The sequence below is a fragment of the Ictalurus furcatus genome, chromosome 2, assembly GCF_023375685.1.
Source record: "Ictalurus furcatus strain D&B chromosome 2, Billie_1.0, whole genome shotgun sequence".
Taxonomy (NCBI): domain Eukaryota; kingdom Metazoa; phylum Chordata; class Actinopteri; order Siluriformes; family Ictaluridae; genus Ictalurus; species Ictalurus furcatus.
In genome coordinates this window covers 7,468,019-7,482,908 of record NC_071256.1, presented here as the reverse complement: position 1 = coordinate 7,482,908, position 14,890 = coordinate 7,468,019, and the positions used below count along the sequence as shown (strand labels likewise).

General features: G+C 38.0%; 1 protein-coding gene across 8 annotated transcripts in view; it reads left to right on the top strand.

Annotated features, from left to right (window-relative positions):
- Positions 1-14,890, top strand: part of wasf1 (WASP family member 1) — a 92,191-nt gene that overhangs the window by 74,605 nt on the left and 2,696 nt on the right. For 7 of the 8 annotated variants that reach the window (XR_008388187.1, XM_053646238.1, XM_053646208.1 and 4 more), the window contains 3 exons: positions 9,313-9,369; positions 10,420-10,586; positions 10,733-10,903. Coding sequence is in view for 7 of the 8 variants with exons in the window: in XM_053646238.1 (XP_053502213.1) it covers positions 9,313-9,369; positions 10,420-10,586; positions 10,733-10,903 (395 nt within the window). In the remaining variant the exon portion in view is untranslated. The remainder of the gene's footprint in view (positions 1-9,312; positions 9,370-10,419; positions 10,587-10,732; positions 10,904-14,890) is intronic. The other variant, XM_053646265.1, reaches the window with a different exon arrangement.

The following is a 14,890-nucleotide window of genomic DNA, read 5'->3' as shown; positions in this document are numbered from 1 at the left end:
ATTTCCTGGCGTAAACCCTGAATGACAGATCACGCTGATTCTACTTATTTCTCGCTACAATGAGTATCTACTGACTGTTACGTTACATTGATGAAACTGACAACATGGCTGTGTGTGTGTGTGTGTGTGTGTGTGTGTGTGTGTGTGTGTGTGTGTGTGTTTGCGCCTGTGTTTTATTGTCCCTGTTACTCTTGAATTGCTAAAATAAGTCAGCCAGAGTGGTTTTGAGAGCACTATTTCAATGAACAAGGGTGTTTTCCAGCCTTCTCCCTCATTCTCTCTCTCGTTCTTTCTCTCTCTCTCTCTCTCTCTCTCTCTCTCGCTCTCTCTCTCTCCCCCTCACTAGTTGTGTATTGAGTAGGGCATCATCAAGGTGGAAGCAAAAACAATGCATTTTTCCTCAAGAATTGTTCAAACCTACTCCATCCTTGCACACACTGCAAGTGTGTCATATATATAAAATATATGTAATTATATACTCCAAGAATCACATGATCAACTCGCCCCGGGCCTGAAATCAGCCATTAACACTTAGCAAGTCTGTGCCCCTGCCATGGTGCACCAGTTACAGTGCATGACTAACAGCCCTGGCCTACTCCCCACCCACAGTTACCATGGCGATTTTACCTCTAATTCAGTTGGATTACATTTAAGGGTCGTATCAACATCTGAGCCTCTTACAATCTAATCAAAACTCTTATGTATCTCCATTTCATTGTGGATTCATTATCAGACTTGAAAAACCATATCCTTGTCTGGAATCACTAAATCACATAGTTACATTATTTTAATCCAAATCAGTACTATTTCATGTGTAATGCAGGCAGATTTCTATTTTACATTTTATTAATTTTTTTTTTAAATGTTTGCAGATGGCAATGAAAATGATCAGCAGTATTTTAGAAATATTCAAATAAGCAAGAGCTGAAACTGTTGGATTTGTATAAATATTTGTATATTAGATATTACATGATACTGGTAAAATGTTCCCTTAATGTTCCCTTTACTAACATTATTTACCACCTCAGTTATGCAGTAACACATAGTAATTTACTGAAGCGTGTATAAATGATGATTAAATGCACCTGTATTGACTGTTTATTCAATCCATGACAAAACTGAATAATTAAATTCGCAAAAAGGAAACTAAAGCAAGTTAATAGAAAGAAATGTTGATAATGCACAGAAATCCGATCTTAGCTTACAACCCCAATTCCTAAAAAAGTTGGGACTCTGTGTAAAATGTCAATAAAAACAGAAAGTAATTCACAATAGAACATAGAAAACATATCAAATATTTAAACTGAGCAAATGTACCATTTTAAGAATAAAAAAAGGTCATTTTGAATTTGATGGCCTCAACACGTCTCAAAAAAGTTGGGACGGGGCAACAAAAGGCTGGAAAAGTAACTGTTACTAAAAAGAAACAGCTGGAGGTTAATTGGGAACAGGTCAGTAACATGATTGGGTATAAAAAGAGTATCTTAGAGAGGCTTTCAGAAGTAAATATGGCAGAGGTTCACCAATCTGCCAAACACTGCATCTACAATTTATGCAACAATTTCATAATAATGTTCCTCTTTGTAAAATTGTGAAGACTATGAATATATCATCATCTACAGTATATAATATCATCAAAAGATTCAGAGAATCTGGAGAAATCTCTGTGCGCAAGGGACAAGGGTGAAAATCAATATTGCATGCTTGTGATCTTCGGGCTCTCAGGCAGCACTGCATTAAAGACAGGCTTGATTCTGTAATGGAAATCACTGCATGGGCTCAGAAACACCTCCAGAACTCATTGTCTGTGAAGACAGTTCACCGTGCTATCCACAAATGCTGGTTAAAGCTCTATCATGCAAATAAGAAGCCATATGTGAATATGATCCAGAATCTGGGCCAAAGCTCATTTAAAATGGACTGAGGCAAAGTGGAAATTAAATCGAAATTAAATTCTTTATGGAAACCATGGAACTAAAGAGGACTAAAGAGGAGAGGGACCATCCAGTTTTTTTTCAGTGCTCAGATCAAAAGCCTGCATCTCTGATGGTATGGGGGTGCATTATTGCCTATGGAATGGGCAGCTTGCACATCTGGAAAGGCACCATCAATGCTGAAAGGTATATACAGGTTTTAGAGCAAAATCTGCTTCCATCCAGATTCCATCCCATCTTTACTTCCGAGAGACTCTGCCTCTCTAAGATACTCTTTTTATACCCAATCCTGTTACTGACCTGTTGACAATTAACTTAATTAGTTGTAAAATGTTCCTCCAGCTGTTTCTTTTTAGTAACACTTACTTTTCCAGCTTTTAGTTGTCCCCGTCCGAACTTTTTTTAGATGCGTTTCGGCCATCAAATTCAAAATTACCTTATTTTTTCCTTAAAAAGGTACATTTCCTCAGTTTAAACATTTGATATGTTTTCTCTGTTCAATTGTGAATAACATATGGGTTTATGAGATTTGCAAATCATTGCATTCTGTTTTTAGTGTCCCTACTGTTTTGGAATTGGGGTTGTAGATTAAATATTTGGATTGAACATAAAAATGGATTGAACTAATGCATTTAAAACAGAAAATAACACGGCTCTCCTTATGAGTAGAGACCACTATAGTTGTTGCTTACAACAAGCTTACAATGAGAAACAGTAGCAACCAAGATGTATAACCTTCACCCCTCTGTATGAGTTATATACACTCCTTTTGTTTAAAATGTATTTAAGTTTGATTTACATGTTGCATGCTAGGTTTTGTACCAACTCTCTTGGCAGATTAGCAAAGTAAGCGAGCAAACAGAGGCACCAATGATGCCTGCTACTTCCTTCCAAGTTTTACTTTTCTTCAAAACGTCTCTATACACATTTAATAAGAGATTGTGTATGACAGGATGAGATGAAACCTCGGTTATAAGTTTCTTCACTTCTGCACGTACCATACAATTCATATTGGATAGGATTGACCCTCTTATATTGAAGCTTCCTCTGTTATTGTAGAATAGGGTTAGTATGAGAAGATCTCACTAGCACACATGAAATATCGTAATATCCTTTCTCCTCTCTACTATCCGACTCTCTCGCGATTCCATGTAGCTCTGTGTTCTTTTCTGCTTCTGTGCATCTGATCTCTGCCTGTCTCTTCTTCTGTGTTTTCTCTGAGTCTGAACAGCTTGAGGTGCCTTATCTAACTTTTCTGCAGGGTTTTATGGGTAGCCCCCATGAGCCTCTTCCTTTCATGCCTGAGGTAAGACCGTAAACAAACAGCTTGGCCACAAGGAACAACAGATTCTTTAAGCCTGCTGCCCAGTTCCCACTAAAATCCTAATCCCTGAACCCATTAACCTGCAACCTCCCACTGCCACATGCACTTCTTCACTCATTCTGTCTAATCAGAAGGGTTGTAACGATACACAAAATTCAAATATGGTGTTGTCATGACATGATACATTTTTTATACATTTCTATTTTCAGTGGAGTAAAACATTCAACATTATAAATAGACTATAATTAACCTTTTACTGCATGGTGTTGCCATATGGCAACAATTAATTTATCTCCAATTTCTTTTATAGGAAATTATACAAAACTACGATTTTCCTATGTACCTAGAACAATGGGGCTTTAGCTTTGACCTAACAAAAAAAATGCAATGTCACATGACCAGGACATGTTGTTTGCATTTTTCAATATTTTGTAAAAACTACTTAAAGGAAAAAAATTAAATACTATCCAAGTTAACATTATTATTTTTTTTTTTTGTAATTTAAACAAGTTTATATATTTTGAATATTCTGTTAAATGGTAAAATGTTATTGTTGCCATATGGCAACAACATGCGATAACGGAACTGTGGTATGTGCAATAATGAATAGAAACAGGCCTACATGGTAAAAAGGACACTAGGCTTCTCTAATAGTATATTTACATTTTTCTCACATTCAAAGTAAGAAAAACTGTTGGAATTTCAGGCATTTTGTAACTGCACATTATTTTCTAAATGAAAAAAGATACTTCCCCTAGTACATGTTTGGATCTAATTTTTGTATGTACTGTAATTGGAGTGACTAAATCAATCCACATACTTTTTACAGCTGTAATTCCTTTCTAGAAGATATAACTTTTACCTGGTGGCAAAAAAACTAAATAAATACTCTGCGACTTACACTCTAGAAATGCAGTAATCTCATACATTTTGTGTTTTTGACTATATGATACTTTCCACCATTGTGCATTGATCTCATATGGCAACGATTTACCAGCTACCCCCCGATTTTTTTCTCTCTCAAATTTTTTTTTTGAGATATTTTTATTACTTTACTTAATTCAACTAATAAACATCATCAGAAATACTTATTTGATGTAAATGTAATAACTCGTGCAGTAGAGTGTTATAATAGAATAATGGCACAGTGTTTGTGTGATACGAGTAGTACATAATGAAGCAAAAGCTGTGCATTAGAAAGTAATGAAATTAAACATGGCTAGTTGGTACGACTCTGCTTGTCTTAGTTAGCTGTTAGAGTCACGTAACTCTCTGTAGCCCTGGATGTGTTTTTCAATCCTACAAACTGCCCTTTAGTGTCATAACTTACCAGGAAGCTGAAGTCCTCCCATACACTTAAAAAGTTGAGTCAGTCTTCCAGTTGCTGCTTGCTGCGGAGCATAATCATTTCTAGCTAATATGCTAGTACACATGCATGCTAGTGTATTGGCTTGTGAAACAGCTTGGAAGCTACCTATTTCAAAGGCAGGAGTGTGGGCCTCATATCGAATGAAATAATATATTGTATGGTTACACCCCTACATATTTGCTATCGATCCAGATGTAGCGAAGGCTGTGCAACTAATTGCTATTTCATGTCCTGTATTGTAACTCAAAACCCAGAGAAGTATAATGGTCAAAATGTTATGCCCTTTTTTATGGATTTTGCAGACATAATGGGAATCAGTAAACTTGGCAAGGACAGCATGAGCCCAGACCGAATGGAAATGGCTGGTTTAAAAAAAAATGAAAAATAAAAAAAGTGAGCATGGGTTTATTTAAAAGACGATGTGCCTGTGAAATTATTCTAAATGGGTTGGATAATTATTAAATATTTTACTTTTCAGCCCTGATTTAATACCGTCAGAGGACTCAGAGTCCCGTGTAGCTCGTGATTTACAATGAGTAATTACATAAATGGTGTCGTAACCCAATATTTAATGAGGGGATTACCTGTGCTTACTATTTTGGATTTTAAAGAGGAAGCTGAAATATGTTTCACATGCATAATTATGTGTCAAGTGTAATACTGATTTAAGGCAGTGAGTCATATAGAAAAAAGGTTTTTGCAGTATGAGGTATCTGCCTCGATAACATCCTACATTTTGCCCTTTTAGATAGAAAATCTGCATATTCATTAAGGCAAACAAATGAAACAGGCAAGACATGCTGTTCTCTTAGAAATGTATTTCTACACAAGCAAAGTGATAGTAAATCAGGGCCTCAAGACCTTTCATACTTCCTGTTAATGATAAACGACTTTGTAACAAATCCTCAAACATCAGATGTACTTAGTGTGTCTGTTGTAACCATGTAGTGCACTTCAGTGGAAAACATTTGGGATTCAGCCAAAGGAACATTATTGTTGTATATGATCCCAAAACCCTGTTTCTAGTATTTTACTTCACCAGTGTACTATAGATGTAAAGAAAACAAAACAGTTGTAACTGTGACTTTGGCTACATTCACGCAGCAGGCAAAAGTAGCCCAAATCTGATTTCCTGACCAAATCGGAATTTTTTGGTAGGCTGTTCATACTATGTTTTCAATCTGACATTAGTCTGAACAGATCATTCTCCTAAATTGACTCGCATGAGCAAAGGAACAATGTGTCACGTGATGCGTTCAAGCTCGCTGGAAAAAGGGCACGTTATTTGGCCACGGCCACTTCTTTGGTTTGCGTCCTTAGTTTCTTTCCAGTTTTGCTTTTAAACTTGTAACTTTCCTTTGACACTACAGCAGGGTTCTCCTATGGCCGCGTTCAGCCAGTTCCTTTGAGATCTCTTCAAATACAGAGCGGTTGCTAATTTTACTTGTACAGCAACAATGCCCCAAATGTTTTATCAGGTCTGTTACCTCACTTTCCTGACACTGAAATCCTCTTTCACTGTTATCCTCCATCTTTCCTTCCCAGAAGGGCAAAATTATTACAAATGCAGATTTTTATTGACATAAAAGTCGCATGAATTCCAATCTACCTGTTCAGACAGGGGTCTCGTTGCCACATATTGGCAAAGTGGATAAAATCAGAATTGAAAATGTCAGATTCAATGTGTTTTTTGCTGTTCACACAGCCAAGGAGGTAAAAAATCGGGGTCATATTTGAAGAAAAAGATCGGATTTGTGCCACTTTTGCCTGCTTTGTACAGTCGGTGTACCCAGATATATTCATACCAGAAGACAACTCAGTCAATTCTGCATGTGTTTTCATAGCTTTGATACGAATCTATATTTACTTACTAGTGCTTTTAATGCCAAATAGTCCTTTAAGCTAGATAAGCTAAATATACTAATGCTCATACATATTAGAATATGTAATCAACCAAAAAAAACCTTCGATATTTTACATAACTTATCTCAAATATGAACTGAGGTGTTACCATGATGGTGGAGATGATTGAGAACTTCAACACATCTGTGGTAGCTGTAGAAGCAGAGCTGGGATTCTGAAGTTAGATTCCTGTCATTAGAAATCTTAACTGGAATGAAAGTGCTAATGCTGCTTACATGTCGGTCAGCATTATTGATGTTGCGTAACAGAACAGAGCAGAGGACAGGTTACATGATAAGAAGGAGTGAAAACTTTGATCTTACGCTACTGTCTAAAGTGTAATGACTGGGAGATATATCATATAACAACAGCATAACGGCTAGAGCAATAACAGATTCAGGAGTAGCTGGTAATTCCTGAGTATCTTAATCTTTTAAATTTCATCGCAGGACCAGATAAATATTCTGCACTAATGTTCCTACATACTGTATGTTCCCTATTAGTTACCCTAAAGTTACTAAATATTTCAAATGAGAAAAATAAGACCTCCATATCTTCCAAAGAGAGTTTGTGTATGAATGTGTAGAGCCATCAAAGTGCTGATCTGTATGCGTGTGTGTGTGTGTGTGTTTAAACAATCTTCCTAACTTTTTGTCTCATTTATATTGCTTTGCGGACATATGTGTGATGGGCAGAAAGTGCCGCAATAGAAACACCGAACATGTCACACCATTCGTGATCTACATACAAATAGAAGAAATGACGAACACAGTGCATTAGCGCTTGACAAGGAGCAGCAGTGTGTTTGAGAGTGTCACTATAATTCATCGCTCATCTCTGCCGCAGTGCTTTTCCCTCCAAACTGTCGTGTGCATGTCACATTAGTAAGTACTAAGAAAATTGTGTCCTGTCAACTACCCCAAATCAATATAATTACATGAATGACACCTTACTAAAGTAATCAACCACAAAAAAAGAAAAAACTCTACTCGATGGTGGATTAGTAAAACTCATGCCTGTTCACATTCGTTTTAATTTTATTCCATTCATGCTACGTACTCTCACCAAACAGTTTATTAGGAACCTGTACACCTGTATTTCATGCAGGTATCCAAGCAGCCAATCATGTGGCAGCAGCACAATGCAGAAAATCATGCAGATACAGGTCAAGAGTTTCAGTTAATGTTCACATCAAACATCAGAATGTAGAGAAAATGTGATCTCGTTGACTTGGCTTGGTTGTTGGTGTCAGTTGGGCTGGTTTACAGATACATTTATGTAGCACTTTTCAAGACACTCAAAGCGCTTTACATAGTATGGGGGGGCGGGGGGTGGATCTCCTCAACCACCACTATTGTGTAGCATCCACCTGGATGATGTGATGGCAGCCACAGTGTGCCAGAACGCCCACCACACACCAGCTATTAGTGGAGAGGAAAAAGTGAGACAATTCAGAGATGTGGATTATAAGGGGTTATACCCCTACTCTTTTACTATAAGTGTCCTGGGATTTTTAATAACCACAGAGAGTCAGGACCTCGGTTTAACGTCTCATCTGAAAGACGGTGCTGTTTTTACAGTGTAGTGTCCCCGTCACTATGGTGGGCCCTTAGGCCCAACACAGACCACAGGGTGAGCGCCCCCTGCTGGCCTCACTCATACCACTTCCAGCAGCAACCTTAGTTTTCCCCAGGAGGTCTCCCATCCAGGTACTGGCCAGGCTCAACCCTTCTCAGTGGGAATCCAGGCGAGAACTGCAGGGAGATATGGCTGTGGTATGTATTTTCACACGCAGGGTTTACAGAGAATGGTGTGAAAAAGAAAGAACTAAAACCTCCAGTGAGTTGCAGTTCTCCAGCAATGACCCAGTTCAATGGAGAACGGCCAGACTGCTTCAAGCTGAGAGTAAGGCTACAGTAAGTCAAACAGCCACTCTTTAAAAACCTGGTGAGCAGAAAAGCAATTTAGAACACACAACATGCCGAATCTTGATGCAGAAGTGGACTCTGATATGGTTTACAGCATCAATCTGAAAGTTTTGAGATGCTTATCTTCTCACCATGGTTGCAAAGAGTGGCTGTTTTAGTTACCGTAGCCTTCCTGTCAGCTCAAAACATTCTGGCCATCCTCCTCTGACATCATGATGGCGTTTCCACTAAAAGAACTGCTGCTTACTGGACATTTTTCAAACAGAAACTCTCAGAGCAGCAGTTTCTGAAATACTCGAGCTACCTGGCACCAACAGCCATGCCTCAATCAGTGTCACTGAGATCACTTTTTTCCCGATTCTGAAGTTTAATGTGAACGTTAACTGAAACTCTTGACCTGTATTCGCGGATGATTATATGCATTGCGCTACTGCCACATGAATAAGAAGTGTTTCAGTTCATATTTGTGTATTCATGCCATAATATTCATGCCATGCCTTCACTTCTCATTGTTACTGTACTCTATAAAATGCTTTGCATTTTGTTGTTAGACATTTTTTTTTTGGCCATTCTTTCTAACTTTAACTCCAACCCAAAAATGTACAACTGTAACTTATTTTTCATTGTTTATGTTGTGCAGCACTATCACTCATCTCATCTTTTTTTTTTTTTCATCATATTTCTTTCTTTTCAGCTTTCTATAATGTTCACGCTAAGACAAATTTGTGCACATGTTTAAGCATGATGCTTTTATAAACAGTGTTTTTAGAGTTTATTTGTGCTTGGACCCATTGCATGTTGTTAAAAGTTGCAATTATCCATGTGGTGCTTTTCTTTTATAATTTGTTCTTGTAGTTACAGGATCCTCGCTTGTATGATCAGGTCTATAAGTATTTAGACCTTCCAGGGCAGGTATGTGAATTAGAGAACGTACAATATATGTGTAGACTTTTATAACTAGCCAGTAAGGCATCTCATTACAGGGAACAAAGGAATCTATGGCTGGGGGTTTTTTTTCCACTTTACGTAGGATTCAATCCATATTTTCAGGTAAACTAATAACCAGATTAGGATGAGACTTTATATTTGAAGTCTGTTTTTCTGTAAGAGAAACTGAGACTGCTGCTATGCATAAAGTATTGTGTCAGGCATTACTGTACATCGGTGATTTTAATAGGTCCTTATAATGAATTGTAAGTGCCATAAATCATTACAATAATTTAAACAGTGAAGAGAGGGAAACAGCTGAGTTAGGAACACTTCCTGAATGTCCTAAACAGACTCATATAAGCCATATAGATTTATTTGTTTCCTGTTTGTTCCTCTCTGTGTGTCTGTATAAAGCTGTGGCATATTCTGCGGTGTGTGTGTGTTTCTCTGCTGTGATGGCTGCTCAACTGACACTGCTTTATGTCCTAATGTATGAAAGACTTTGCTCTTACTTTGCATGTGTGTGCATCGGCCTTTTAGTTTATTGAGTGAGCTGAGAGGACTGAATCAGAACACTGAGTAATAAGTGTGTGTGTGTGTGTGTGTGTGTGTGTGTGTATATACTCACAAATGCACTCACAAATGCACGAGAAGAAATGTCTTTTTAGTTATACACAGTATGATGTTTGTGTGTGCGTGCATATATTTTACACATCCACTAGAGGAAGTGTATTTTTAGTTATGCACAAATTGGTGTGAAATGTTAGGAGTGCAGAAGTGTAAATGTAATTCAGCATTGCACATGCGGTATAAACTGCAGATGTGGATGTCCCATTCTTTCTTCTTTCTTTACCTAGATGCGCCTTTCTTTTGTTCCCTCTGAAGTCTCCTTTTTTTTTGCTCACTACATTTAAGACTAAGACTAAATGCCCACGTTCCCCCCCCGAACTCCTTCCCCAACCCCTTTGCAGATTTATCTGCCTGTTTGTACATTTTGTGATAATAAAACTCGCTCTCTGTCTCTTCACTCAGCTAAAGAACATCGATCGTCCCGCAGAACCAGAGAAGGTACCACGAGCTCCTCATGATCGCAAAAAGGAGTGGCAGAAACTGGCTTTAGGGGCAGAGCTGGCAGAAGATGACACTGAAGAGAAACACAAAGACACTAGCAATGGCTTGGCACCCTACCATGACCCCAGGTGTGTGCGTGTGTGTGTGTGAGAGAGAGAGAGAATATTTAACCATATACAGTGTACACAGTAATACACAGTGTTTTGTGTGTGTGGACTTGAATACTTTTATAAAATGAGCAACTGGTAACCCTGCTTTTTTTCACCTATTTCAGGCAAATGTACATGGATCATTTGGATGGTTCGTTCTCTCTGGCTGCTTTGCCATACTCTCAGATGAGCGAGCTGCTCAACCGCACAGGAGAACGCATGTACGGCCGACCTCACGAGCCTCCACCTCCTCCACCTTCACACCCTGCAGACATCAAGCCTGCCTCCGCCATCAGGTACACACACTCGCACACACACACACACACACACACACACACACACACACACAGACAGTATGAATAAATAAGTCTTTTCTCAGCTATATATAAGAGCAAACACACACACATTCTCTCACACCTTTTCCGTCACATTTCCATCTACAAGTATTTATACAGTGATGCTTGAAAGTTTGTGAACCCTTTAGAATTTTCTATATACCGGCATAAATATGACCTAAAACAGCATCAGATTTTCACACAAGTCCTAAAAGTAAATAAAGAGAACCCAATTAAACAAATGAGACAAATTTAGTACTTGGTCATTTATTTATTGAGGTAAATGATCCAATATTACATATCTGTGAGTGGCAAAAGTATGTGACCCTCTGGGATTAGCAGTTCATTTAAAGGTGAAATTAGAGTCAGGTCAATGATTTTCAATCAATGGGATGATGATCAGGTGTGAGTGAGCACCCTGTTTTATTTAAAGAACAGGGATCTATCAGAGTCTGATCTTCACAACACATGTTTGTGGAAGTGTATCATGGCATGAACAAAGGAGTTTTCTGAGGACCTCAGAAAAAGAATTGATGCTCATCAGGCTGGAAAAACCACAATATGGTGTAGTAATGTCGTGGTTTGTGGTAGTATCATGATTGTTTTGCTGCATCTGGCCCAGGACAACTTGCCATCATTGATGGAACAATTCTGAATTATACCAGCAAATTCTAAAGGAAAATGTGAGGACATCTGTCTGTGAACTGAATCTCAAGAGAAAGTGGGTCATGCAGCAAGTCAACGACCCTAATCACACAAGTCATTCTACCAAAGAATGGTTAAAGAATAAAGTGAATTGTTTGTTATGGCCAAGTCAAAGTCCTGACCTTAATCCAATAGAAATGTCATGGAAGGACCTGAAGCAAGCAGTTCATGTGAGGAAACCCCCCAACATCCCAGAGTTGAAGCTGTTCAGTACTGAGGAACGGGCTAAAATTCCTCCAAGCCGATGTGCAGAACTGATCAACAGTTACTGCAAACGTTTAGCTGCAGTTATTGCTGCACAAGGGGGTCACACCAGATACGGAAAGTACCTAAATAAGTACAATATAATATTTAGAATATAATACAAGTATAATATTTTTGTCTCATTTGTTTAATTGGGTTCTCTTTGTCTACTTTTAGGACGTCTGTGAAAATCTGATGTTTTAAGTCATATTTATGCAGAATATCAAAAATCTCTTTCAAACTTTCACGCACCACCGTACATATACAATATTCAGTGACTTTTCTTCCCAAACAATTTCACCACCTATTGGAAATCACCTATCTTAGCATTTCAGTTACGTGATATTTCTGGTTTGGGACCGAATTTCTGGCTTCACTGCACAACAAAATCGTAACTAGAGGTGAAAGGTGGCTAAAATGACTCCCCGTACTTCAGAAGAGAAGTGGTGCTTTGTCAAAACCAAAAAATAGACTGTGATCCATATGTACTATCGCCAAAACTGCTGATTTTACTTAAATTGACAGAAAATGTACCAAATTAGTCTTATACTTATTCTGTCTACTGGTTTTACCTCTTGCAGCTTTTTTTGCACCACTGATAAAAGACATTTATCCCAAATGTCCTGTTTCTCTGGAAGCTTTGTGTACAAAAGGTGCCTTTCATGGCATCTTGTCCCTGCTTAGCTGTTGTTGTCACATGATCTAAACATGGTGGCCACCATGGCAGTAGATGTACAAAAATTTTCTTTTGACAGAAATCTTTTTGAAGGACTGGAAAGCTAAGGTCCTTCTCCGGTAATTACACAGTACCACGTTCTTGAAGATGGGACAAACTTTGGCAGCTGGGTGTTGTGGAGCCTGAGAGATTTGGAGAAGAAACTGTTACAGATTCTGTAGTAATGGCCTAGATGCTATGGTACTGTGTTTTTATGTAGACAGGAGGAGGGTAAGAAGTGTCCATGAGAATACTGGTGGCTATTGCAGATGCAGCGTTTATTGTAAATGCCCTCAATGGATGGAAGAGAGACCGTGGTGATGTTCTCAGCTATTTTCACTACCCACAGCAGGATCCTGTGGGCTGAGACACTGCAATTGCCAAACCAAACAGCAATCCCACTGCTTAGAATGCTCTCTGAGGTCTCGTTGGGGGGGAAAAAAAGTAGGAGTGGGAGGCTTGCTCTTCTCAGTCCATGCAGGAAACTGAGATTTTTACCCAGAGGAGATTCAGCTGAGGTTCTCTACACTGTGTACAGCACCAACATCTTGACTCTTGACTTTCTCCATGGTGCGCACAACTTTCTCAAATATCTCAGCATCCTGTGATGTCAGGCATACAAACCTGAGGGTTTTTATGGGGGTTAAATACAATATAATACAATTCAAATTGTTAATTGTTTAAATACAAGAGTTTGAATGTAATTTTTCTTTGCTCATGTACAGTATGAACAGAACTGCACTTGTCATGTTATATAGATAGATAAATACAGCTCTTCGTGTAACTAAAGTGCACACATGACATAGAGACAGAAGCCTCAGTCAACAACATGCTGATTTTACACAAAATGGAAGCTTTACGGGAACTAAAAGCGGTGTAGACAGGATTGTGTTTGGCTATTGTACATGTACATGTAAGGAACACAACACAATTATAGGAAAATTTTGTTGTGATGCGTATCAGAAAACTGTTACCACCTTGAAGTCGATTCTTTTCCTGTAACAGAATGTCCTAAAGTGTATTATTCCTTGTATACCACAAAAAAATGCCAAGAAAAAGTCATACATTTGATCTGTTTATAGTTAATGTTGTGGGACGTCGGCAAGACAAGTTCGTTCCTGTTATCATATACATTATAACAATAATATATCATTAAGACAAAAAAATATTTTTGTTTATCTTCTGTCCTGAAGAACATTGGCAAAAAATAATGATTTCAAAGTACTGACACTGGAGATTCCTTCCATAAATGTTAAATAAACATTTCCTAACACAAAGTTTCCCCACTGTGATACAACGATTTTATTGTCCCTACAAGATGCTATAATATCCATTGATTGTTACACATTCGGCATTGGACCTCTGCAATTTAACTGGAGATCAAAGTACACCAGTATGAGTTATCAATCAAAAATGCATCAAAAGCTCAGATTTATTCTCCACAATAAAATGGGAGATGAGGGAGTCAGTGTATATGGAAGGTTTCAATCTGTCTGATATTAACTCACATTGCCTGGAAGTTCAGCCCCCTTCCTTTCCTGACATCTTACATGCTCAAAACTGAATATGTAATTATCATCAGTTAGCTATTATATTTATATTGATCAGAACTGTTAACTGTTATGTTATATTTATATTTATGTTATATTGATTAGGGAGGTCACCAGAAAAGTTTGGCCTCAAATGGTCAAAAAAAGCATTAAAAAGATTAAATAGTCCTACAACCAAGTGTCAAATCTAACACTTTAAAAGTGATTAAATACGCAGCACCAAAGAGCGCTGGTCAAAAAAAGACTGCAGACTCGCTCAAAGCAGCAGCTGAATATGAGAAAATGTTGGCCGTGAGGACATTAGACAACCGATTTGTAACCAATTATTTGCTGTTTATTGTGCATTACTGCCAAAACACTTAAAAATCCCTCATGCAGCTGCGTTTTTGTGATTGGCGTTGCTATCAAGCAGCTCCCGAATGCACAGTTGATCATTTTACACCCTCCCTGTCTCTTTTAAGGCTGCTGTTCTGGATGATTATATTGTTTATCATGATTTTGTTTAAACTAGAAAGTTGCAAGCAAGGAAAAATCAGTATTGCACAAACCTACCTCATCATATCAGCAATTATGTTTTTTTCTTTAAATAACACATTTTTTTAAAGTTTATTTTTAGGCTTAGATTATGTGGAACGTCCTTGTCGTTGTTACTATAGCAAAGATAATGTATTAGAATGAGAGATTTAACCTTTGCTTTGAAATCTAGCCAGAACTACCATCAGAGCTGCTGTTATA